At 38.6% G+C, this 27355-nt stretch overlaps 1 protein-coding gene across 6 annotated transcripts in view; it reads left to right on the top strand.

Moving 5' to 3' along the window:
- SMAD1 (SMAD family member 1) overlaps window positions 1-27355 on the top strand; it is an 80389-nt gene that overhangs the window by 11009 nt on the left and 42025 nt on the right. The window contains exons 1-2 of one of the 6 annotated variants that reach the window (XM_030312989.2): window positions 5780-6832; window positions 21050-21632. In XM_030312989.2, coding sequence (XP_030168849.1) covers window positions 21233-21632 — 400 coding nt within the window. In that variant the 5' untranslated portion in view covers window positions 5780-6832; window positions 21050-21232. Of the gene's footprint in view, window positions 1-5779; window positions 6833-11189; window positions 11947-12002; window positions 12325-14847; window positions 15015-19026; window positions 20101-21049; window positions 21633-27355 lie in introns of those variants that run through there. The other 5 variants (XM_030312988.1, XM_030312990.1, XM_030312987.2 and 2 more) reach the window with 5 other exon arrangements.

Below are 27355 nucleotides of genomic sequence, written 5' to 3'. Positions count from 1 at the left end.
CAGAGGTGTTAAGAAAAAAAAAAAGGCTTTCATACACTGCCTGTAAAGGAAACATCTGTTGCTTGTTGGTTAGATGCTTACCTAACTGAAATACAGTCTTACTCAGCATTGAGTTCTTCCCTAGGGGCTAGACAGAATAGAATTAATTTGTTAGCATCTTCTGCCTCACCATCTTCTTTCTTTTAAATGACCTGAAAAGATTTCAAAGTTAGGAGGGAAGAAGGACTTTTTTTTTTTTAATTTTTTTTTTTGACCTTTATTTATTTTTGAGAGAGAGAGAGACAGAGCATGAACAGGGGAGGGGCAGAGAGAGAGGGAGACACAGAATCTGAAGCAGGCTCCAGGCCCTGAGCTGTCAGCACAGAACCCGATGTGGGGCTCAATCTCACAGACAATGAGATCATGACCTGAGCCAAAGTCAGATGCTTAACCGACTGAGCCACCCAGGTGCCCCAAAACAGACTGAAATCTCACCTAAAGGCTTACCACTTGGCCCTATCCTATCCCCTCCTTGTTCTGAGTGAGCATGTATGAGAACCCTGAGCTGATATGCCTTGGTCAGACTTAGACTCTTTAAAAGCTGAGCTAGGGAGAAGGGAGGATGAACTGCAAAATGCGTCTTAATTTTAGCAGAGACTGACTGTAGCTTTTCCGTGAAAGGGAATAATAATGCAGTGCATGTTGCATTAGCACTTAGCCCCTGTTGAAACCCAGGATGGCAGGTTGTATATGGCTTGCCGTCCCCTCTATTACAGCTTCCTGTTTTGCTTTTTGCCCATTGCTGGCTTTGCAGTCTGGCGTGATTAATAACCACCTCTTTATTTTCCTGTGTTTTTGTTTGTGTGCTTAGGGTTTTTATGAAATTTGTTCAAGCTTCAGGGAATGTTTGATTGGTTTTAAATGTTTTCCTCTTAACTGTGAACAAAATTAACCTGATTAACATTCAGATGATTGGCACACAAACTATTTATAGCATTTATTTGCATTCAGACACTGAGGAGTTTTGTCAAATTGTGCAGGCTGAGATGTTGATCTCTATTTGGGGAAAGGCTCCTTTAAGAAGGTGCATCCTCACTGTGGGCTTCTGCCTGTTGTGGCATCCATATTAATCAATTCAGCAAGCAGTTCATACCCTCCTGCTGCCTGTCCACTGTGTTTGGGGAGGGAATGCAGACTGTATAAGTCAGTTTCTGACTTGAAGGAGCAGTCTTATTAGTAAGAGACTACAAAAATAAGAAAGTTAAATAACAAGTCATCATTGTTAGTGTTGCGTATTTTTAATTTGAAAGTATTTCTCTTACAATTGGGATAACCTTTCAAAATCAAGAGATTGAGAAAGAAAGCTGAAGATGCAGTTGATAGAGCTCTTGCATCCTGCCCTTCAGTAGTTTTTGTGTCTGTATTTATACTTCATAGGGTATGCCCTACACAGTTGATAAAATTGGAGTCGGTGGTCATAAATGTTAGGCTTGCACTAAAAATCTTGTAACTTTGAGGAAAAGTACAAGCCAGCTTGTCTAGTCTAGCTTTTGTTTTTTTAAAAAAAATTTTTTTTTTTCAACGTTTATTTATTTTTGGGACAGAGAGAGACAGAGCATGAACGGGGGAGGGGCAGAGAGAGAGGGAGACACAGAATCGGAAACAAGCTCCAGGCTCCGAGCCATCAGCCCAGAGCCCGACGCGGGGCTCGAACTCGCGGACCGCGAGATCGTGACCTGGCTGAAGTCGGACGCTTAACCGACTGCGCCACCCAGGCGCCCCAAGTCTAGCTTTTGTTTTAATAGATTTTATTACAGTTATCTATTAACTCTTTAGACTGAGTTACCTGGAGGTACACAGGCAGTGTCTTTATGATCTTTGTGTTAGCACAATTGTTCTCACCTTGTCTGCACATCAGAATCACTTCAGCAACCACCACAGAAATGCATGGACCTGCCTCTAGGGGATTCTATTCAAGGGTTATGGCGGGGAGTTTTTATAAAAGTGTTACAGGTAAGTTTAATGTACACCAGTAGGGGCGCCTGGGTGGCGCAGTCAGTTAAGCGTCGGACTTCAGCCAGGTCACGATCTCGCGGTCCGTGAGTTCGAGCCCCGCGTCAGGCTCTGGGCTGATGGCTCAGAGCCTGGAGCCTGTTTCCGATTCTGTGTCTCCCTCTCTCTCTGCCCCTCCCCCGTTCATGCTCTGTCTCTCTCTGTCCCCAAAATAAATAAACGTTGAAAAAAAAAATTTAATGTACACCAGTATTAAGAACTATTGGCCTGACACACAGTAGGTACTTGATGAATTTTTTCATTTTGATGTAAGTTCATTGTGGATATGAACTAAGTCTTTTATACCCAGCAGCACTTGACCCTGGGTGATACCTGTTGTAATCGCTCAAGACATACCAGTTAATTCTGAGGAATGGTTGTTTTGTTCCTGCTTTTCTTGTTTGAGGAGAAAAAGAGGAAGAAAGAATGTGTATGTTTAACTTCTTTCTCTTTTCCCTTCTTGAAGAGATCAGCAATTCCTTGTGTCCTAGTGTCTAGAAGTAGAGTCATATAAAAAACTGTTGAAGCCCGAGGCACTTAGATAACAAGGAGGAAAGGAGAGAAAAGCATAGCTGAGTACAGCAGTGGTTCCTCTGCCAGGAGCTGGAGAAATTTTGAGTTGTCACAACTGGGGGAGGCAGGGCATGAGTGATTCAACAGCATCAAGTGGGTAGAGGGCAGGGATGCTGCTTAATGTCCCATAATGCTAAGAAACTCTGCAGTAGAGCATGAAAAGGCAGGGATTAGGAGGCACATAAGAATTGAAGTGTTAGTGCCACCAGCCGATGTTTCTGCCATACAGAGACACGGTTTGCTTTATCTTCCCGTCTGCTGCTCCTTCCTTCCCCCACACCCTCCAGAGTGTAGAGTAGTATTTTTTGCCCATATCTATAGATAGCATTGTGATTGTCAGCTGTGTGCTAGCCATTAAGATGAATATTTTAATATTTTACCTATACTTAAATTTTCTCCATCTCTACATTTGCTTGAATGGAAAAGTATTACCTTTAAAAAAATGAGCCAGTAGTTTTGATTTGTTTTGTTTTCCATGAAGGACTCTTAAGAATAACCAATGGAAATGTAAAGAAAATGCATTTCGTAAAAGGAGTTTAATTTTAATGTTCCACAGACTTATCATAAGAAAAGAATATTAAAGGGGCACCTGGGTGGCTCAGTCTGTTGAGTGTCCAACTTTGGCTCAGGTGATGATCTCACAGCTCGTGAATTCAAGCCCTACATCGGGCTGTGTGCTGATAGCTCAGAGCCTGGAGCCTGCTTTGGATTTTGTGTCTCCCTCTCTCTCTGCCCCTAACCCACTCGCATTCTGTCTCTGTCTCTCTCAAAAATAAACAAACATTTAAAAAAATAATAAAAAAAAAAGAATATTAAGAGTTGAACACATATATGGTCTGTTGGTGTGAAGCCCTCGTGCAGGTTCCTTATGTCTTGTTGAGTTACAGCTTATGATTTCTTATGCCTATTTTGGACTCTTTAGATTAAAATGAACTTCATTTTGTCATTGCTGCCCTGATAAAACTCTTGGTTTTTCCTGTGTTCTAGGAAAGTGTATCAAGTATCAAGAAGGAAAGAACAATGAAAACAAATAAGTTGGGAAGGGAAGGAATTAGAGGGACTAAAATAAAACCATAAGCAAATCCTTGATTACCAGGCTTCTGCTTTATGCATGAGACACAGGAGGAGGTTATTTAAGAGGAGCAGGTTGCCTTGGCAAGCTCCTGAACATTTCTGTACCTGTTTCATCATCTCTAAAATAGTCCTTATAGGATTCCTGTAAGGATTACGGGAGTTAATAGGTATAAAGTGTCCAAACAGTGCTTGGTGCTTCATTGTGGGGTGGTAGTGGTGGTGGTGATAAGAGCATAATTTTTGATTCTTTTTGAATACTTGAGCTGTGCTGAAAATTGATGGAGACCATGGATGCACTCTTGTATAATGTCACCCCTCGAACCATGTGCATGACCGCTCCCTCCCTTTGCAGTTGGTAGTGATGGTAATGAGAGTTTGTTGAATCTTCAAATTGGTGTGTTTCAGATGTTCTGTTAAGGCTGTTTCTTGCCTACAGTCAGAACTTCAAGAGGGTGGGGAGATTTATATGATAAAATATGTTTTGCCTTGGTAAATTTTATAATATAGATATATATATTTCATATATAATTTATAATATATAATATAGAATAAAACCATTCTGGTTAACTGTGTCATCCACTTAGAGATTTTCCACAGCAATATTTGAGTCTTGCACAAGCCTTTCTTTAGAATTTACTGTGTTCTAAAGGGTACTTGGGTGGCTCAGTTGGCTAAGCGTCCGACTGGCTCAGGTCATGATCTCACGGCTTGTGGGTTCAGGCCCCACGTTGGGGTCTGTGCTGACAGTTGAGAGCCTGGAACCTGCTTCAGATTCTGTGTCTCCCTCTCTTTACCCCTCCCCCACTCATGCTCTATTTCTCTCTCAAAAATAAATAAATGTAAAAAAAATTATTTTTAGAATTTACTGTATTCTCAGGGTATATATAATAGCTTTATTATTAGTGTAAACAACATGTGGAAAGGAGTTAAAACCTTTCTTGATAAAGCATAATACATTCCAAAAACTGGTTAACTTTTTTTTTTAATTCATTGAGGTGTAATTGATATACAGTATATTATTTTCAGGTGTATAACATAGTGATTGGACATTTATTTACATTGTGAAATGGTCACCACAATAAGTCTAGATATCATCTGTTACCTTACAATGTTAGTACAATATTATTGACTGTATCTCTCATGCTGTATATTACATCCTCATGGTTTATTTATTTTTTAAGTGGAAGTTTGTACTTCTTACTCTCTTCCACGTATTTTGCCCCTCTCTCCCAACTTTTCTCACCTTTGGCAACTACCAGTCTGTTCTCTGTGTTGTGAGTCTGGGTTTTTTGTGGTTTTGTTTTGTTTGTTTGTTTTTTAGATTACACATATAAGTGACATCTTGTAGTATTTGTCTTCTCCATCTGGCTTATTTCACTTAGGATAATACTGTCAAGGTCCATCCATGTTGTCACACATGGCAAGATTTCATTCTTTTCTTATGGCTGAATAGTATCTGTGTGTGTGTGTGTGTGTGTGTGTGTGTGTGTATCACATCCTTCTTATCCATTCATCCATAGTTGGACACAGGTTGCTTCCATATCTTGGGTATTGTAAATTACAATGTAAATAATGAACATAGGGATGCATATATCTTTTTGAATTAGCATTTTCATTTTCTTCAGGTAGATACTCAGTAGTAGAATTGCTGGATCATATGGAATTTTTTTTTAGGTGCCTCCATACTGTTTTCCACGGTGGCTGCACCAATTAACATTCTCACCAACAATGCACAAGGGTTTCTCTTTCTCCATATCCTCACCAACACTTGTTATTTCTTGTCTTTTTGACAATTTTTTGATAAAAACCATTCTAACTGGTGTTAGGTGACATCTCATTATGGTTTGACTTGCATTTCCCTGATGCTTAGTGATGTTGAGCATCTTTTTATGTGCCTGTTGACTATCTGTACATCTTCTTTGGAAAAATGCCTACAATGGTTAATATTTATTTATTTATTTATTTATTTATTTATTTAGAGAGCACACGTGTGCTGGGGAGAGGGCAGAGAGAGGGAGAGAGAGAATCCCAAGCAGGCTCCGTTTTGTCAGCATAGAACCCAATGCGAGTTTCAATCCCATGAAAGGTGAGATCATGAGTGATCCGAAATCAGGAGTCGGATGTGTAACCGACTGAGCCACCCAGGCGCCCCTACAATGGTTACTTTTTATTAAGGCTGCTTTGGATTATCCATTTATTGTTCATACTGATGTGACTGGTTGACAGTCAGTTGAACTCAATTTGTATTTTTATTGCATGGTAAATAACAAAGCCCAGGATGCATGTAACATGTAGTTGTGGCAAGAAAACAGCATAGATTGTTGGTTGTTCACCCTGTGTTCTCCTTAGATAAACAGCCTGAACATATTGTGTGGCTCTGACCACCGTCATCGTTCTCCCATCTCTCACTGACACACTTCATAACTCTAAGCTTGGTCGTGGTGGGAACTGTATCATGCCCGTGTTCTTTCTACTGTACTTTTATGTTGGTGGTAAGGGATTAAGGAATTTGTTCAGTTAAGTTGTGAATTAATGAAGACTAACATTCTCTTAGTAGTTGGATGTATAAAGGAGCAGATTTTGGGTTCTGAAACCTTCTGAGAACTCTACTAGGTGTTTGCATTCTGACTGGTAAGTAAGTCACTGTGGAAAAGTTAATAGATAGGACTGGACTGAACAAGTCCGGACTTAAAGTACATCACCTAATTTTGTAGGTTATGCTTGCCTTTATCCAAAGCATTTTTTCCATGACCTAGTGAGAGATATTGCATTTGTTTCTTTTAGCTGTTAACTGGAGGGAGCTGTTACTGTTCTGGAAGGGGGCTGCTCTTGTTTTATTCAGTTTCTTCTCTGAGGTAGCCAGGCAAACATGTAAGTCCAGTCCTGTTTTTGGCAGATGGATAACAGGCTGCTGTCATTGATTGTCATGTGGAAGAGAGTCAGTGTTTCAGGGATTGTGTAAACTTTGATTTTTAGAAATCATTTCATTCTCCCAAGTAACAGATTTATATGCTGGAAAAGTGACAGGACCAAATTGCTTTTGAAGATACTTGAGTAATACAAAACTTTCTTTGGTAAGAAATTTATGCGTTGAAAGGTTTGAAGGATATTTGAATTGCTAATGGAAAGAGGATTCAAGGACTAGAATGAGAAGGTAAATAATTTTTTTTATAATACGTATTTTGTAAAATTGAACTTTTTGATCATGTGGCTGAATTGCTTAATAAAAAAATCATATTCCCACCAGAGGTAAGTCATCTATTCCAACACTGTACACAGGAATAGATTTCTCTTGAAATCCCACTTCAGTGATATTTCCACTCCTTGCAGAAACACTTTTTTTTTTTTTTTTAACATTCATTCATTTTTGAGAGACAGAGAGAGACAGAGGATAAGAGGGGAAGGGGCAGAGAGAGGGAGACACAGAATCTGAAACAGGCTCCAGGCTCTGAGCTGTCAGCACAGAGACTCGGGGCTTGAACTCACAAACTGCGAGATCCTGACCTGAGCCGAAGTCAGACGCTCAACCGACTGAGCCACCCAGGCACCCCTGTGCAGAAACACTTTCATTAATTTTTTTCTTTATAAAAAGATAAATCTTGCCACCTCTTGTTCATAATACTGTCTTATAGAGCCATGTGGAATAAATGTTACCCTCTTCAGTTTTTACTTATCTTTATTATTGGGGTTTTAAAATTGAAAACAGTAGTTGGTTATAAGTAAAAATGTTCTGAACTCCTCTCCTTCCAGCTCACTCCTAGAGGGAACCACTTGTTCTGTTTTGTTTCTTCCTTCCAGGCCTTTAAAAATGCACATATGTTGTACCTGTACAGTTTTTGTTTTTATTTGTGTTTTTAAAATGGAACCATACTGTGTATATTGTTCTGCAACTTTTTTCAAACTGAACGGTTACAGTATGGCTTTATTCCCCTGTTAGACATGAAAGTCTGTCTTTTTTTTTTTTTCTTTTTTAACAGTTACATCATTGTCGGATGTACCATAATTTATTTAATCATTCCATTATTGTTAGACATCTGGGTTATTTAGAACATGAATGTCTTTGTGTATGTTCATCTGAGGATGTTGCTTCCTTTGTAACGGTCTCAAGGCGTGGCTGTTTTCTCTCATAACCCTCATATCGCAGTGCCTGGAAGTGGGTGCCCAGTTCATTGCCGTCAGACCATTCTTCCACCATCCTCCGTAGAGACACCCAGCTTTGACTATCATGTCAGATTATACCACTCCCTTCCCTTCCTTGTTAGTGATTTACTCCCAGTCCCCATCATTCCCCCTAATTCCGAAAAGAGTTCAGCTTCTAGTCGTTATTCCCTCCCTACTGCTTCTGTGATCATTCCTGGACTACTTCTCCAGTAACCTTGGACTCCACCTCAGAGACTCAGTCTCATAGTTCTATAATGTGGGATTTTGCATGTCTAAAAATTAAACTGATTTCTCCAACCTTATGGTTATTTCCTTTACTTTAGCAATAAAACGTGTTTGTTCATGGCCATACCTTTAGAATATATCCAGGATCTGACTCTTCCGCTACACTGATCCAAACCTTTGTCCCTCTCAAAACCACAACAATTGCTATGGCGTCCCAATCTGTCTCCTAAGCTCTTACTGCTGCCACTACCACTATGTCGCTGCTCCTGCTTCCTACTTCCATTCTTTCAGTGGGCCACCCCATGGTAATCCTTTCAAACTCTGGTCACATCCATCCCTCCCCCCTCCCTTCCCCCCACCCCAGGCTTCCTGGCTCAGTTCAGAGTGAAGGCTATGAAGTCCCTATGGATTGGCTCCCTTACCTGTCCCATCTTCTCTCTCACTACTGTCCCTTACCTGGTGGCCTTTGCACTTGCTCTTTCCTGTGCTTGCAGTGTGCTTCCCCACTTACCCACAGGGCTCAGCCTCCCACCTTTTTAGGCTTCTGTTCAAATATCATGGGGTGCCTGGGCGGCTCAGTCAGTTGAACATCCAACTCTTAGATTCAGCTCAGGTTGTGATCTCCTGGTTCCTCAGTTCGAGCCCTGTGTCGGGCTCTGCACTGATGGCACAGAGCCTGCTTGGGATTCTCTATCTGTCTCTCCCTGCCCCTCCCACATGCTCTAAATAAATAAATAAATAAATAAATAAATAAATAAATAAACAAACAAACTTAAAAAAATAAATATTACCTTCTCAGGGAGGCCTTACCTGACCACTGGAATGCAGGTCTCAGAAAGGCATGAGCTTTTAAAAATCTATTTTTTGTCTTGTTCAGTGCTGTGTTCTGAGTGCAGTTATATAGCCTTCTCTCTCTTTCTTTATCTCCCTTTCTTTCTCTCCCTGTACACAGTTAGAACTTCATAGAACTGACACAGCTAGGACAGAAACTCTTTTTTTGTATATACAAGGTGTTAAATTAGGTTCCTTGTTTGTGAAACTTGTGTTAATAAAATATATTACATTTTTCAGCATGTTGTGATTTTCAGAGCAGTTTTATGTATTCATACTTAACCCAGCGGGATAGGTGGTAGAATCAAAGTTTTGTGGAAAAGCAAATGGAAGCTCAGAGAGGTGTTTTGTTCAAAGGGCACCTCCTGAGTGGGTGCTACCATTCAAGCCTAGCTCTTTTCTTTCCAAGTGAAGGGCTCTTGTTTTCTCATTTAGAAGCAGCTTAAGACGACAGAAAAATTGTAGAGGCTTTATTTGAAAGTGTGGGATATGTGCCCTGATTTCTTATTTTGGATTTGGTCTGCCTTTTGTTTCTATTTTAAAAGTACACAGAATAAATAGTTAACTTTAAAATTCCTGACAATGACAGATCAACAAGTTTTATTTCTCTCACCTGTGGAGGAAGTGGCCTCCACCCAGTTTTACTGAATTAGGGGGGAAGTGATTTTTTCAAGTGATAAAAAGAAATAAAATTCCATGCTCTTCCCAGAGGAGGAGTTCAACAATTGAGAGAATGGCGTGAGACCATATGTTGGTTTGTAAAAGGATATAACTTGTAAAGATGTTTCCTTTGATGCCTGTGATGAATATGGATGTGTTTCCCTTTTAGAGGGTCCTGATTAAATTATTCAATTAAGAGCTGAGCAGAAGGTTCTAAATATAGGGAAGAGGGTTCAGGCTGTCCTGCCTTGTGTGTGTCAGCTCACCCCTACAGATGTGTGTTTGTTGTCATAAACCGCACCTGTGAGATCAGTGGGGAAGGAGAAATATGTTCCAAAAAAATGAAATACAGCAGGATTTTTTTTTTTAATAAAAGGGCAGTGTTTTTCCTCCTCTGGCCTATTCCATTTTCATCTGAATTTGACTTGTGAATTACTTTTTTTTTTTTTTAAACCTGATTAATGGACTTTAACACACCTATTCTGTTTTAGTTATCTGCTTAAAATGTAGATCTACCACTTATTAGAATATGAGAAAGTTACTTGACCTCTGATTCTTGGGTTTCTTAGTAAAATTGAGATACTGATACATACCTTGAAGAATTGCTGCAGGAATCAATAAGATAATGTTTGTAAACACAACCAATACAATGCTTGCAAAAGGTAATAATGCAGTTAGAATAATTTTGTTCATTTGTTGGTGGTGAATCATTCATAACTGACCACTTGTGGGAATTTACCATGATTGGCATTTTTTGCAATCCGTGAAACTGCTCTTCTCCGTTAACGGTGACTCAGAATATTTTTTTTTCTAAGAGACAACTGTGGTAGAGTTTTTCTTGTCAATGAAAGTTTAAAATGCCTCCAGTCTTCAGTCTCCTGTGTTCAAGGAGTGAGCACTTGCAGGCCAGATGACTCTGGTTTTTGAGTTGAGGTGAATACAGATGAAATTTATCAGTGTGAGGTCATTAGGACCTGGATGTCTTGAAAAGTTACTATGAACCGAAGGACAGTTTTCCATTACAAGCACAAATTGGAGAACAGGGATTCAGTGGGATTAAAGAAAGCGGTACAACTTCTGGAGGAAGTGGCAAGGAGATGTACAAATAAGACAGATTTGTTTGTGGAAGTTGAGGCTGGTAAGAAAACTCCTAAGTGCCTTCAGTCTACTTAACAAGTAATCATCTAATGAAACAAAACAGAGCTGACACTTGCTATTCTCTAGGGAGTGTCTGTGACTAAGAATAATTGACCGCTTGTCTTATAAGCAGCCTAGGTTTGTCAGGATGGAAGGACTTGTGCATGCAGAGCAGAACCAGAAAGCGTTCTTGTCTTAAAGAATTTTCCAACACAGTGGAGATGTATCGGACAGTATATTTGGCACACCTAAATATGTAAACCAGAGTGCTGTCCTCTTTAGAGTCTCATGTAATTGTGACATCTATAAATTCCTTGCTTCACTTTGATCCAAGGGATGCTACTTTTGAAATTATCTGGCCGCAGTGTCACAGCTTGCAATGAACTTACGAGTGGTAAGTGGTAAGCTGCTCTTCAGTCTGTGTGTTACTCCTGTCCTTTTAGATTCTGGAGTTTCCCACTCGGTTAACACTGGTGACAGACCACATGGCGGCTCTTGCTTGCATGTCTCCTAAGTTGCACCTGAGAGACTGGGCTGTTAGCATCTGTGTTTTAAGGTAGTCGTAATTGCATTACTACTAAAAATAGGTTTTGAGAGCTCATCCTCCCTCCCACTGTCACACACCGGTTGCCCGGATTTGGAAAATTAATCTCTGAAAAAAGATTTTTAATGAAAAAATGGCAGCCGTAACTATTCAGAGTCATTAATTAACATGCTTAGAAAGTTGCGAAGTGTTTGGAAGTAACCAAAACAAGGCTTAATAATAAGAGGCTCACTAAGGTGAAATTTGACTTCCGGATGTTTGTAATGGCAGGACTTTGATGCTTTGATCTAAGACCAGCAGAATTCTTCTGTGGTCTCCAGTGGATCTTCATGTCACTTTCTTGTGTAGGAATTTGTTTAAATACGTTTTCTGAGGATTCAGTTGAAGTAGAGTTCCTGGCAGCAGAGTAGGTAGTTTAAAAAGTGTTTTCAAACCTGCAAAAGTTGGAGAGAGATTTTGTTCATCCTCACTTTCTTTTTGTTCTAGGATTATTTTGGTTAGTGTGAGTTTTATTTAGCTACATTTGACCCATTTGAAACTGAACATCGACGGCTAACTGCTATTTTAAAACAGGAAAAATAAATCCAGGGGCACCTCACCTGTTTTTTTCTACAGGTCTAATATCTCAAAACGAAGTTAGTTCCTAATGAAGTAGCTGGGGAAAAGAAATCTTTGTTTGGAACCAGATCACAGAGCTTTATAACTTTGAGGTATTTGTCTGAGACCAAAATAGATGGAGAAAACCCATCTCTGTTTTTATATTCATTGTAATGACATTATACTTGTATAGCAAATTTTAACTTGTTTTTTTCCTGGTCTGCCTTAACAGTGGATAAGGATGTATCATTTTCCTTAATGAGCAGTATAATAGTCTTTGTGCTTTTGTTAGGCACTGTTTAGAGTTGATGCTGCTTATGGTTGTATTTTACTTGTTCCAGAGCACTGTCTCTACCTGCGTTCATAACTTTTTCACAGGTACTGTTCATAGGATTGTTTTTCCACCTGGAAATGTGAGTGTATGTCCTTCTTCTCCTTCAATGCTAAGCCAGTATGCGGATTGTCTGCTGTTCTACTTTCTTGGGTAACAGGTAATTTAGTTTTACCAAAAGTTAGAAGTTCTCTATTCCTCAGGACTTTTGACTCTGTAGCCTAATTTTACTTAGGTCTGATGAATATGGTTGTGATCCCCTTCTATTCACCGCATCCCCCCCCCCGGCCCTTGTGCCATTTTGTGAATTTTCTGTCTTACTCTTCCATCAACAAAGCTCATTGCAATTCTTGGCTTAATGATGAATTGCTCTTTATGGTTTAAAATATTTACTGGCATTGAATCTCTGGAGTATTTTTCTTTACAGCCTTCATGTTTTTTAAGTATTTTTAACCGTAATCTGTTGTATCTACTCTTCTGTGATTCTGTGGTTTCTTTGAGTGTCGGGAATTTTTAGGGTATCTGTTTTATCCTTCTTGAGAGTCATGATCTGTTTTGCCAGTACTGCCTTTGGTAGGAGTATGCAGTTGACATGGGTACCCAAATGAAATCAGGTAGACTAAAAAAAATGGAGTAGTGAAAGTTACATTACAGATCCTCTGGCATGTTCACTTTTTAGCCCTTTATGATGTCTTAATTTAGTCAAGCACCTCAGAGGAGGCAAGAATTCTTACTAGGCCTTAAATCCTATTTAAAGTTGGATGCAAGGATAGATGACACATACCTTTCCATAGTACTTGTACAACACATCTCTGAGGTATTTTACATCTCCATGGCATTCTAATGAGGTATATAGTGAAACATCTTAGGTATAAAAACTAGTGCACTACAAAAATCATACAGTTGGCTTATGATTTCTCTGAAGCCCCATTGTGGCTCTTCTTTGGGAGCTCAAGTCTTAACTTTTTCTGCTTATTCACAAGATCATCTGCTTAAGAAGAAAGCTTAGTGGTGTAAGTCAGGAAATAATGCACACAGTTTGTTACTTGGAAATACTGGTTTCCTAAAAAAATGGTTCAAGCATTTTTATAGAAAGGTAATTTTTGTAAAGTTGTCTTTTTTTCCTAAATAACTTATCCAACTGTTAAACAGTTTCAAAGTGAAGTTAATCAATACCCTGTGCTTTTAGTTCCTTAATTCCTTTGATCTTTATGCCATGCTGTTTTACCATTAGAGTTAAGACAAAGTAATGAACCAGAGAATGAGAAGTGAAAAAAAAAAGTTGCTTGCTTCATTGACAATAGTCCATTTATCTTTCTTTAGTTCCTTTTTTTTTTTTTTTTAAGGTACTAGGATAGGAGTCTTTGTTTTTTTTTCCCCAGTCACTTTTTGCAGCCTATATTTTATATTTATTTTATTGTATAATTTAATTATTCCCTCAATATTTAATGGAGCCATTTATTTTGTCTACTTCATTGAATTCCATGCAAGTGCAAGAATTATAAACCACACTAGTCTGAAGCTACAGAGGGATTTAATTTGGTCATGATCTGTCTCCTCCCTCCTCCATCCTTTTATAAAGGTACTTGTTTTGTACCACTTGGCAGCTACTCTCCCTCTTCCCTTTTTTAATTGTATTTTCAGATACAAATTAGAATAATTATTTTAAGACTTTGTGTGGGAATCTGGGATCTGAAAGGCATTGAATAGTAGATAATGTATTTTGTTTATATTCACACAGTTGGATAATTACATGCTTCTTTACTAGATGAGGCCAAGATAAAGAAAATGTCCATTGTGCAATTGGCATTTTAGGTTTCCTTTAAATAGAAAGCAAGTTACACAGCAGTTAAAGGTGTTTTAATTTTTTTTGCTTTTTCCCTTTTAACATTAAGGAATAGTACATGGGTTGCAAAATTAAATAGCCGAGTCAAAAGGAGTATGAGAAGAGTATTTTTCTCATTTGACTTCTGGCAGTGCTAATAGAAATCCTTCTCATGGGCAACACTCCATAGGGAAAAAATCTGAATTTAGAACCCTGTTTTAAACAGGGTTTAAAAAAACGTATTTTTATTATTTCCAAAATCAGATCACAATCTAAGTCCAACCTGGCTTTAAAAGCAGTTTGTATGTGGCTTGACCTCATAAAATTGATTTTTTTTTTGTAATTTGCAAATATTTGCATATGGAGGCTTTTTTTTTAATTCAGAAGTTAAAGTTTTTCATTAAATGTTTGAAAAGTTTAGAAAAGTAGGAGAGACATATTACTAACCTTCCAAATCCAGCCACTGTTAATATTTTGATGTATTTACATAGTTGTTCATGCTACATAACCCATTTTATTTTGTGCTTAAGGTTTTTTCCAAGTTATTACATAGCTTTTATGAACATAATTTTTAAGGGCTACGTAATATTCTATTGAGTGGATTGTACCATAGCTTACTTACCTGTTTTCTAGTTATTAGCTTTTCTCTTTTTCCTCTAAAAAAGATAATGCTTTGATGAATATCTTTGTGCAAAAGCATTTTACCTTTCTAGTTCAGAATATTTCCTTAGAGTAAGTTTCGAAAAGTGAAGTTGCTGGAACAAAAGATAGTATTTTTAAGGCTTTTAGAGGTTCTTTACTAAGTGAGTGAATGATTTTTTTTTTTTTTTTTTTTTTTGTCAGTGTGAAATGTTTGTATTTGGAGAAGAGGGAAGGAAATCTCTGTTTGCTGACTCATGTTTTTATTTTGCACTTTAAACTGATAAGGCCACTTAGCTTTTGACATAAACTAAAGCAGGAAGTACAAAAACGGGCAGAAAAAAAATGAGCTGTCTTGCCAAGGCCACAGTATCATGGACTCATTGGTAGGTGACTTGTTTGACTTGTATATTAAAAAAATACTTAACTCAAGTAGACAGATATTAGTCATCGGCTGGCATTTTGTTTCATCTACGCACATTTATATGTAAAGGTTTGTGATCTTGCCACTTTTAATTTTTGTGAAGTGGCATTGGGACAGTCCCTCCAGTTGGCTCCTGCGGTGTTTAGAGGTAGCGGTTTGTTTTTTGTTCTCTGTATGGAGAAGTCTTCCTGTATTAAGGCTATCACCTTGGCTGTCTCTGTGAAACACAGATTAGATCTGTAGGTCTAATCACAGCATTGCTGTGATAGAAAACCTTCCACTTGTCTACGGGATAAGATGTATCACAGGCCCTTCATAGTCTTGCCCCTGCCCTTCTTATCAGCCCTGTGTCATCGCCAGCCACCTTGAGCCCTGCATTTCTATTTTGTGTCTGTTAGAACTAGCAGTTTGTTTTATTTTTTTAATATAATTTATTGTCAAATTGGCTTCCATGCAACACCTAGTGCTCATCCCAACAAGTGCCCACCTCAGTGCCCATCACCCACTTTCCCCTCTCCCGCACCCCCCATCAACCCTCAGTTTGTTCTCTGTATTTAAGAGTCTCTTATGGTTTGCCTCCCTCCCTCTCTGTTTGTAACTTTTTTTTTTTCTCCCCTGAAACCAGCAGTTTAGACAAGTGGCTAAAATATTGAGGCTCTAGAGAGCACAGATTCAGACCCTGGCTCTGGCATACAGCTGTGTCTGTAAACTTTGGGCAACTTATTTCACTTTTCTGTATTTCACTTCCTTTACCTGTAAAAAGAGGGAAACGATAGTGTTTACTCAGAGGGTTTGTTGTAAAGGTTACACTAGTTAGTAGATCCAAAGTGTCGGAACAGTGTCTGTCAGGTAGCGATAGCTCAAAATGTTAGCTCTGTTGTTTCATAAAATTCTACTCATCCTTTAAGACCTCTCTGGGAAAACTTCCTGAAATCCTTGGAATTAATTTTCTTCTCTTATATATTATTGTTTACACGCATTTTAAAGCTTTCCTCGGACAGTGTTCTAGTTAGTTCCTGGTGGGCAAATGCACAGTACATCGGCCTCCACTTCTACTCCTGTGCTCATGTTCTACCTTGGTATACAGTCACAGTGTGATCCTTCTGGATGGACTCCCTGGAGGTGGCCTAACACTTCTCAACCCAGTCCTTTAGCGTTAGCATGGACACCAACTTGCCGCAGAGAGCAGAGAGCGTTGTTGACTTCCTGGCTCTTTTCTCAGCTTGTGAGCCCCTTTAGGATGCAGACATTTTTGCCCCTGTCCCTGTATATCTATAGAACAGTGCCAAACACTTAGCAGGCACTCAGTATAGCTTTGTTGAATGAGTGTCAGTTTGAATAGTTAAAACAAAGGTCTTAAATGGTGGTTCTTAATCTCACCCCGCAACATACTTGCCTTGTATAACCCATCACTGACAGTGTTTGAAATAGCCCCTGGTGATTTTGATATAAATTCACCCCGCTCTATTTGAAAATCATTGGCTAAAATACAAAAAAGCAGTTATTGGAGTAGAAGAAAAGGCAATATAAAATCAATATAAAATAAGAAGAAATACATTCCCTTCGTAATTTGTTATGAGAAGACTAGAAAGAAGTTGTCCTTGTTCTTTTGCAAAGCTAATCTAAAAGTAAATGATTATTTCAGTAGGTACACTCTGACCAAGTGTGACTTTTGATAGCAGCATGGCTTTGTTTTCTCTTTCCTTTTCTGTTAAATGAAATTAATACCAACTTCAGTAGAACTGGCAAATTTGGGTAAAACTCTTTACTTTGAAAAAGGAAATAACTGATTCTCTACAGCCCATTGAGTAATATTTTTATTTAGTAATATTTACTCATAGTTTATTGAGTAAAGTTGGAGTTCCACGCTTGGCCTTCTGATTTGTTCAGGGAGCTAAATTATTTATTAAACATTTATTGAGAATCTGCTGGGTGCCAGGTACAGTGCTGGGCTCTGAGGATAGGAAGATACTAAGATTGAATTCCTCAGTCACTTTGCTGTAGTGAGGAATGCATGTAGACTACCACAAAGTAGCTCTAGATATGCAGATTGCTGTGACAGCAGTTAGTAATCCTCCTTTTAACTTCCGAGGATCAGTAATGATTTCCCCTTTTATTCCTATTGTTACTAATTTGTGCCTTCACTTTTACTGACCAGTTTCGCTAGAGGTTTGTCCAATTTTATTAGTATTTCTTGAGAAGCAACTTTGATTTTGTAAGTTTTCTGTTATGCTTTTTTTTTTCCAATTTCTTATCATTTCTACTTTCTTTGAGTTTAATTTACTGTTCCTTTCCTTTTTCTTGTGGTAGATACATAGACCATTAGTTTTCTTTTTTTTTTCTAATATATGCATTTCAGACTATAAATTTTCCTTTAAGCATGGCTTGAGCCACATCCTGCAAGTTTTGATGTGTCATATTTTTATAATCATTAAGTTAAATATGTTTTTCAGTTTTCACTGTAGTTTCTTCTTTGACCCATGAGTTATTTAAGTGTAATTATTTTAGAGAACGATATTTTTGTTACTGATTTCTTATACTGTGCTCAAAGGCATATTGTTTGGTTTTGATATGTATAGAGATTTGCTTTATAGCTCTTTATATGGTCAATTTGGGTAAGTATTCTATGTATATTTGAAAGTATATTCTACAGTCATTGGGTACAGTGATCTATGTTTATGAATTGGATCAAGTTTTTTTACAAATGTTGTTAATCTTCAATGTCTGTTGATTCTTGTTGACTTGTTATATCAGTTATCGTTTTAATCTTCCACTAAGATTATGGGTTTGTCTGTTTGTCGTTTTAATTCTGTCAGCTTATGCTTAATGTATTTTGACACTTTCTACATGAAAATTTGAGGTTATGCTATATTCATGGTAGATCAACTCTTTTTTATTTCTTTTTTAATGTTTATTCATTTTTGGGAGACAGACAGTGCAGGTGGGGGTGGGACAGAGAGAGAGGGAGACACAGAATCAGAAGCAGGCTCCAGGCTCTGAGCTGTCAGCACAGAGCCTGACGTGGGGCTTGAACTCACAAACCGTGATATCATGACCTGAGCTGAAGTCGGAGGCTTAACCACCTGAGCCACCCAGGTACCCCTAGATCAACTCTTTTAATGTTATGAAATATCCCTTTTTTAAATATCTGGTGATGCTTCTTATTTTTGAAGTCTGTTCTTTCTTATTGGATAGTTACAGCAGCTTTTTTGGTTAAAATATGCATAGTATATCTTTTTCCATCCTTTTTCTTTCAACCTTTCTCTGTCCTTCATATTTAATGTGTGCCTCTTGTAAGTACATAGTAGAGTTAGGTATGATCCCCATCCATCCCTACCCATCTTTTACTTGCATATTTAGTGTGTTGATATTTAAATAATTAATGATACTTTTGGAATTAGATCTAAACCTATTGTTTTCTGTTTGTCCCACGTATTTGCTCTGTTTTTTTCTCTTAAATTCTTTGCAGTAATATTTTTTTTAAAAATCCGTATTTTTTAACTTCTCTGGATGAATCATATTTTAAAAAGAATTCTATATTGTATAAGTTCTCTATTACCTTTTTATAGTTTTTTAAATTATCCTATCATTAGTTTTTTAAATTATTATTATGACAAGACTTATCAATAATAATTCAGTGCTTTATCACAGCCTGGGTAATACAGGGACCATAGAACACTAACTTCATTTACTCCTTTCTGTTTTGCTTTGTTTTTTCCATGCATTTTAATTCTATTTTTTTTTTTCAATTTGTTTTTTTCAACGTTTATTTATTTTTGGGACAGAGAGAGACAGAGCATGAATGGGCGAGGGGCAGAGAGAGAGGGAGACACAGAATCGGAAACAGGCTCCAGGCTCCGAGCCATCAGCCCAGAGCCCGACGCGGGGCTCGAACTCACGGACCACGAGATCGTGACCTGGCTGAAGTCGGACGCTCAACCGACTGCGCCACCCAGGCGCCCCTTAATTCTATTTTTTAAATACCACAAGAGATTCCTATTATTGTTTTGTAAAGTTAGTACTCATTTAGACTTACCTTTATTTATCCTTCTGGAGCTCTTCATTCTTTCCTCCATTCCTTGCTTCTTTCTGGGATCTTTTTCCTTCTGTTTCACAAATTCCTGTCAGAAGTCAGTTCTCTCAGATTTTGTATGCTGTAAAACACATTTATTTTACAATCACTATTGCATGATGTTTCCACTAAGTATAGAATTCTAAGTTACTAGTTGTTTGTTTACATTTGCACGCTGATGATTGCCTTCTTGTTTCCATTGTTTCTGTTGGAATGTCAGCTGTCAGCCTATTGTACTTACTATAGAATAATAAGGTGTCTTTTTAAAGTTTTTTGTTACAGGTTTTCAGCAATTTTACTGTGATATGATCCATCAAAACTTGTGGGTTTCTTTATATTTATCCTTGTTGGGATTTGTAGGGCTTCATGGATCTGTGTCTAGATGTCTGTTGTCAGTTTTGGAAAATCCTTGGCCTGTATCTACAAATATTGCCTCTGCAACAGTTTTCTCTCCTCTATTCCCACCAATTAAGATGATTAAAAAAAAAAAAAAGATGAATTCAGGCCATGTTTCAGTATAAAAACTGGTCCATTTCATTTTTTGCCCTTACACTAGAGCATGCCCCTTTGGGGTCTCCCCCTATGAGACCACTGAAATCTCTGCTTCATTCTTGAGCCCCCTTCAGCTCAGCTACCAGGCCTCTTGCTACTTACAGTGCAGGCATTGGTAAGGGCCCTGAGAAGAGGAGCAGAAGAGAATGTTCTGCTCACTTCATTGCTTTTCTGTTCTAAGCATCTTGGCCCTCTAATCCTGCTCTTTGATGTATTTAAAATTGAAGTGGGGCGTTTTTGTTTGTTTATATTTTATTAGCTTTTAGAGTGATTCTTGGGAGGAGGTTGGTGTGCTACATGCTCTACTATATCTTAGCTGGAATTTGTGCAAAGTTTCCCTCTTTAAGCTTTCTCACCTTTTCTGTTTTTGTCTGGTGAGGAGTAACTGGAAGGCTTGATTGAGACAGCTGGACTAAAGAATTTGGTACAGTATGTGTTCATGTGCTCCATTCCTTTCCTGTCAATAAAAACCAAATTTCCTACTTTACTTGCCCTGTGGCCCATAGGCACAGGCTTGTTTACTGAATAAATACCCTAAAATCTTATAATGTTTACATAGTAGAAATAGAACTACTTTTTCTTTTAGCATAAAGATACTTGAAGAATAAACCAAAAACAGATGTTAAGACCACTGTATGTTTTTCTGTCACTTTCAGTTTTTGTTGCTTGAGGTCTGTTTTGAAATACATTTTTAGAGCTTCTCAATGAATCTGAGTGTAAAGCATTACAATATTGTTGATAACTTGGACTTTTTTGCACAAAGGTGTCTACTGCTTCTATCTCAGAACAGTAACTTACTACTTTTTAAACCGTGTCTCTGTAAAATAGCAACGACCGTATTACCTCACTGTGAAGACTGTTTAAAAAAACTAAGTGTTAGTCTGCTTGGGCCGCCGCAACAGAATACCTCAGACTGGGTGGCTTAAACAGTAGAAATTTATTCTCACAGTTCTGGAGGCTGGGAATACCAAGATCAAGGGTCCGGTCAGTTTGATTTCTGGTGAGAGCTCTGCCACAGGCTTGTAGACGGCTGTCTTCTCTCTGAGTCTTCACATAGCCTCTCCTCAGTGTGTGTGCAAGTGGGGGAGGGGAGCCCTTCCTCTTGTAGAGCCACCAGTCTTACCAGATCATGGCCCCTCTCTTATGACCTCATTTAACCTTAGTTACTTCCTTAGAGGCTCCATCTCCAAATACAGTTGCAGTGGTGGTTATGGCTTCAACATGAATTTTAGGGAGGACATGATTCAGTCCATAACATATTGTAATACATAAAAGTACTTAAAATAGTACCTGGCCCATAGTAATTGTGCAGTGAATTGTGGTTTTGTAGTAGCGAGTATTTTAAACATTTTTCCCCCTTTTTTCTTTTCTAGGTGCTGACTTTGGATTACTTTTTAAAGCACTAGGCATGGTAATTTCTACTTTTTGGGACCTCAAAACCAAGAAGCTACAGAGAATCCTATGTCAATAAAGTGAAGTCTCTTCCGTTGTGCTTTTGCATTTGGAGACTCCTGTATTTTCCCTTACACAAGGAGTGTAGAACTAGTGTGGTCATTATGAACGTGACAAGTTTATTTTCCTTCACAAGTCCAGCTGTGAAGAGACTTCTTGGGTGGAAACAGGGTGATGAAGAAGAAAAATGGGCAGAGAAAGCTGTTGATGCTTTGGTGAAAAAACTGAAGAAAAAGAAAGGTGCCATGGAGGAACTGGAAAAGGCCTTGAGCTGCCCAGGGCAGCCAAGTAACTGTGTCACCATCCCCCGCTCTCTGGACGGCAGGCTGCAAGTTTCCCACCGGAAGGGACTGCCTCATGTCATTTACTGCCGAGTGTGGCGTTGGCCCGATCTTCAGAGCCACCATGAACTAAAACCACTGGAATGCTGTGAGTTTCCTTTTGGTTCCAAGCAGAAGGAAGTGTGCATCAATCCCTACCACTATAAGCGAGTAGAAAGTCCTGGTAAGTGAGTCCTTTTACATTGATGTATTTAGCAGATTCGTGTTGTTTAAAATATGAAAATAATCCCTTTCCTTGTTTTTAGTTGTGATTTTTATTACTTTTTTTTACAAAAGTTTATGTATTTATTTTGAGAGGGAGAGAGCGCATGTGGGAGGGGCAGAGAGAGAGAATCCCAAGCAGGCTCCGCGCTGCCAGCGCAGAGCCCGATACAGGGCTTGAATGAACCGTGAGATCATGACCCGAGCTGAAACCAAGAGTGGGATGCTTAACTGACTGAGCCCCCCAGGCGCCCCTAGTTGTGATTTTTAAATATTAGGGGAAAATGTGCCAGCCCTTGAAGATTTTGTACTTTCTAACGACTTAGTCCTCTCTAGTTAATTTTGTGTCTTAGGAGCGAGGCAAAATTGTCATAGCAGTACTGACAACTCTAATTATGAATGAATGAATGGTTTTCTTTCTAAATTTATTTTTTATGTTTCTCATTGGTCCTCTGAATTTCTCTAGATAAACTTAGCTGTGATTTTATTACAGAGGAATAAAATTCAGAAAGAGAAGAAACATGGGGTTGCCATCTGTGTACTTGAGGGAAATACATCTTTAGTGCAATTGCTAATGACTAGTACCACTTTATTTTTAAAGATAGCATCTTTTGGGGGACCTGGGTGGCTCAGTCGGTTGGGCATCTGACTTCAGCTCAGGTCATGATCTCGCAGTTCGTGGGTTTGAGCCCCTCATCGGGCTCTGTGCTGACGGCTCAGAGCCTGGAGCCTGCTTCGGATTCTGTGTCTCCCTCTCTCTCTGACCCTCCCCTGTTCATGCTCTGTCTCTCTCTGTCTCAAAAATAAATAAACGTTAAAAAAGAAATTTTAAAAAAGATAGCATCTTTTATCATCTCTGGTGGAATTTTGCTCCCTGTGGAGGATATGAGGGAATTCTATCTGCTGTGGAATCGTTAGATGCTATTACTTTAGAGGATATTCCTAGTTTTTACGTGTATGACCTTTTTTGAGGGTATAATATGCGTTAAAATTTGTATGGTTTTGCCCTCAAATTAGAATCTAGACAGTTTGCATCAATTGGAAAGTAATTAGACAACCTTAAGCACTTAAATATCTCATTGTCAGATTGGAACCCATTTTGTTGATGGATTAGTTATTAATGATTTGTGGTTACCAAGGGTTCCTGAATGAAGCTGTGCATTAGAATCACATGGCTCCCCTCCCAGACATTCTGATTCTGGCACAGCCTTGTAATCCATGTTTTTAACAAATATTTCAGATGGTGTCGAGTAGCTATTGGACTGGTGTTGGAAACTACTATGCTAGATCATGTAGTAACATTCTCAAATAAAAGGCATTCTGTTTTTGTGGGTTTTTAAAAAAAAGTTTTTGGTTTTTCATGGAATATTTAAGACCTACAAAAAGAGTTTAAAGACTAGGGAATAGTATAATAATAAACACCTCTGTATCCACTTAGCCTGAGAAATAAAAGATTACAAATAAAACCCAAACTCTAGGTTTGGCCTCTCTGATTCAGTTTTCAGTAACTATTCTGAATTTTTTGCTTAAAATTTGACGTCATCATTCCCATGTGTATTTTTATACTGTTATTATGTATGTCTGAATCCATGACAACACATAATATTATTTTATATGTTTAGAAGAGTTACCGATATTGGAACATCCTTCCACAACTTGTTATGTTCATTCAACATTATATTTTTGTGGTTTCTGTATTATATTCTTTTGGATTACCTTGTCAAGTTCTGTGAAAAATCCTCTTGAAATTTTTTTGGAATTTCATTGGTTTCATTTGCAAAGGATTGACTTAATTTTGCATTTTCTACATTTATTTAGGTCTTTTTCTTTAAGTTTCCTCCATATAATTCTTGTAGATCTTTCTTTAGATTTATGTCTAGATAACTAGTTGGTTTTTATTGTATCCATTTAAAAGTTACATTTGGTTAGACTTGATCTTTGCTAAAACTGCATTTGCTTTTTTCCACCAACGTTGCTGAATTCTTATTCTAAATTTTTTTTTTTAACATTTATTTATTATTGAGAGACAGAGACAGATGGTTAGCATGGGAAGGGCAGAGAGAGAGGGAGACACAGAATCTGAAGCAGGCTCCAGGCTCTGAGCTGTCAGCACAGAGCCCAACGCAGGGTTCAAACCCACAAACCGAAAGATCGTGACCTGAGACAAGTCAGATGCTTAACCAACTGAGCCACCCAGGCGCCCCTGCTGAATTCTTATTCTAATGCAGACATTCTTTACTAACTATTATATGTGCTGTGAGGTAAATTAAAAAGCAGAAAGTCAACACAAAGATACATGGGCTTTTAGCCAGAAATTGAGATGGAGTTAAGAGTTTTGGAGAAGAAATAAACAGTGTATACAAGTAATATGTACAAACAAGATTATTTCGGTGTGTGATTTTTTTTGATTCACCATAGTAACTTTAAGGAGGTATACAGGGAAGATTCTAATCCTACTTCATTAATGATGAAACTGAGGTCCCTATAAATTTAAGTAACCTGTGTCAGACAATTAAGGTTCACTATGTCTTCTCCATCCACACTCCTGCCACTCTTCTCCACCTTTTCAGCAATTCATCTTGTGCCTCCTGACCCATCACTCGCTTCAGGCCAATATCTGCAGTACAGAGAGAGTTCTTTAAATTTTTTTTTTTCAACGTTTATTTATTTTTGGGACAGAGAGAGACAGAGCATGAACGGGGGAGGGGCAGAGAGAGAGGGAGACACAGAATCGGAAACAGGCTCCAGGCTCTGAGCCATCAGCCCAGAGCCTGACGCGGGGCTCGAACTCACGGACCGCGAGATCGTGACCTGGCTGAAGTCGGACGCTTAACCGACTGCGCCACCCAGGCGCCCCCAGAGAGAGTTCTTTAAGATGCATGTTATGATCCTGTTATCTTCCTGTTGCCCATTGCTAGTACACAGAGCTCTGAACATTCTGGTCCTGCCTGCCTGCTATTCCAGCTTCTTTGCCCATTCTTCCATATTTTGTGTGTTTGAGTCATGTGGGAATGCTCTGTTCTTTTCCTCTGTCTGTAACTCGTTTCTCCTCCCTCTTTGTCTAGCTCACTCTTATTTATCCTTCAGTTCTAAGCTTAATGGGTTTCGGCTTTGCTGAGAAGTCTCTCTTGATTCCTCTTTTGCTACCCTCCTGATAGGGTAGTCTCTGTTTCCTGTAGCAACCTGAATTTCTTCATAATGTTCCTCACACTTACACTTGTCTTTTTGTTAGTCTTCCTGGCAAGATAGTAAATAAATAAAACTGTGAGGGTAGGGCCCATATGTATTATTAGCGTTTCTACTTTAAGCAGCTAGCACAGTTCAATAAATTTTTTTGGTTGTAATATCTTTGTATGGTCATTTGTCCATTTTTTGGAAATGAGTTTTCAGCTTCCCTATGCCCTCTGAACATCATCTTCCCTTGTTCGTTTATTTCACTACTTACAATGAAATAACACTATTACTAACACCTCTGACACGACGAAAAGTTTTTCTTTAGGTTAAAAATTAATACTGAGATGATTTTGTTGCTCTTAGTAACTTACTTATAGAAGGTTTGTTGGGGCAGGGGTGGGATGGGTGGAAAACCAGCTAAAATAAGGCATTTGAGACTACAGGTGACATTTTGTCGTCCCCCCCCCCCAACTGTTAGCCAAAAATCTTGTGAGGCATGCATAGAATAGTTATAGAAAACTTTGAGGCTGAGGCCAAGATCTGTTGAATTTGAACACATCAGGATTTAGCTTATATTTTTCATATTATAAAGTGACTAATGTGGGAATAAGAACAAATGGCCTTTTTCCAGAGACCACTATGAAGCAGCCCCTGCACCTTGTGGGGGGAGGAGCAGAGAGAGAGAGAGAGAGGGAGACAGAGGATCTGAAGCAGGCTTTGTGATGACAGCAGTGAGCCCAGTGTGGGGCTTGAACTTAAGTAAGATCATGACCTGAGCTGAAGTAGAACGCTCAACTGAGCCACCCAGGCACCTCAAGGGGTCTGGAATTCTAAGCTACAGATACACAACTCTACACGGAATTACTTTGAACTATGTAACAACTTAGCTCAGATAAATTATTTCAAAGAGCAATTTAGCAGTTTAAGCATTAGTTAGGTCTCCCAGACTCGGTATTTTCTGCAGAGATTCCTGTTGAGATCTCTGGAGAAACATTCAACAAAAACTGGGTGTCTCTAGTTTAAAGGAGTGGTTTTCAAAGTATGTGTTCCCCAGACCAGCAGCATCAGCATCAGCATTACTCGGGACCTTTTTAGAAATGCAAAGTTTTAGACCCTTGCACAGACCTACTGAACTGAACTCTGGGGATGGGGCCAGGAATCCGTGTTTTGACAAGCTCTGTGGGTGATTCTGATGCAGGCTACAGTTTGAGAACCACTGGTTTACGGTACCTAGACAAGTCAAGTCCAGTTGACTAGATGAAGTTGTCTTTTATCGAAAAGAGATGCTAATGGGTTTGTCTTTGAAGTTGTTTGTTCATCATTTTGAACTTTGCATGTTTTGTTACAGATATAAAATTGACCCGATCTTCCAGGACTTCCCTTCTCTCTGATATTCATTAAGATCAGCACTCTGATAAAATGTCATAAGGTGTATTTAAGGAGGTGGAGGAGTCGAGGAGAAAGGAATGCTTTGTTTTTGGCCCAATGCAGGTTTTAGAATTGTCCTTTTAATGTTCCTTTGACCAAAAATACTTTCTTTAATTTTTTTGAATGTTTATTTATTTTTGAAAGAGAGAGACACAGAGCAGGAGCAGGGGAGGGGCAGAGACAGAGGGAGACACAGAGCCTGATGCAGGGCTCAAACCCGCGAACCATGAGATCATGACCCAAGCCAAAGTTGGGCACTTAACTGACTGAGCCACCCAGGTGCCCCCAAAAATACTTTCATGGATTTAAGGAATTGTGTTTTTTCTTTAACCTATGTCATTTATTTTGTTATAAATAAAGAAGTCTAAAAATTACAGTGGGGGGAAAACCAGAAGTTACACAAGCACTGTGCAGTAACTTGTATTCATCATAGTTAACAATGGTAAAGAGTGTGAAATGGGGAAGAACCTTTCTGTTGGTGAAAGGTACTACCTTGACCATCATTGAAAAATTTATCTTTGGGAAAGTAAAAAAATATTAAGGATTTCTTTTTCTACAGTGTGTGAACAGTTACAGGAAAGAAAGTTCATGCAGTTTCTGACCGTGACCCTCTTGATGATGTAACAGGTGACTGTTTATTTGGACTTTTAGTAGCCTTTAGAATTAAGGCTAGTTATTAGTGGTTGGGTTAAATATAGGTTTTCCTTTTCTTTACCCAACTAAATGCTGACAGTCTTAAAGTAAGTCATCTAACTGTGGTATTAAGAAGACCATTCAGTTGCTATCTGTGGATATTAACATGCCTTTATGGAGACTTCCTGTCATTAACCTTATTTGTTTTTTATGTTTTTCACATCGTTCTTGAAAACTGTTTTCTGTACTTTAAACTTAATCAACTTGAAAGGCCATATTAAACCTGAATTTGAAATTCTGAGATTTCTATTTCAGTCTTTAACACCCTGGAGTTAACCTTCTGGTGCTTCCATTTTTGGTAAAATGGCTCCCAGCTGTTAAAATATACCTAAAGCCTCTTCACCTGTTGGCTGAATGAGAGTTTTGACTCTTTATCTGCCTCAGTCACCA

Source organism: Lynx canadensis, chromosome B1 (genome assembly GCF_007474595.2).
Source record: "Lynx canadensis isolate LIC74 chromosome B1, mLynCan4.pri.v2, whole genome shotgun sequence".
In the NCBI taxonomy this organism is placed as follows: Eukaryota; Metazoa; Chordata; class Mammalia; order Carnivora; family Felidae; genus Lynx; species Lynx canadensis.
Note: the sequence above shows the minus strand (reverse complement) of the source record. Positions and strands in the feature narration are given on the sequence as shown.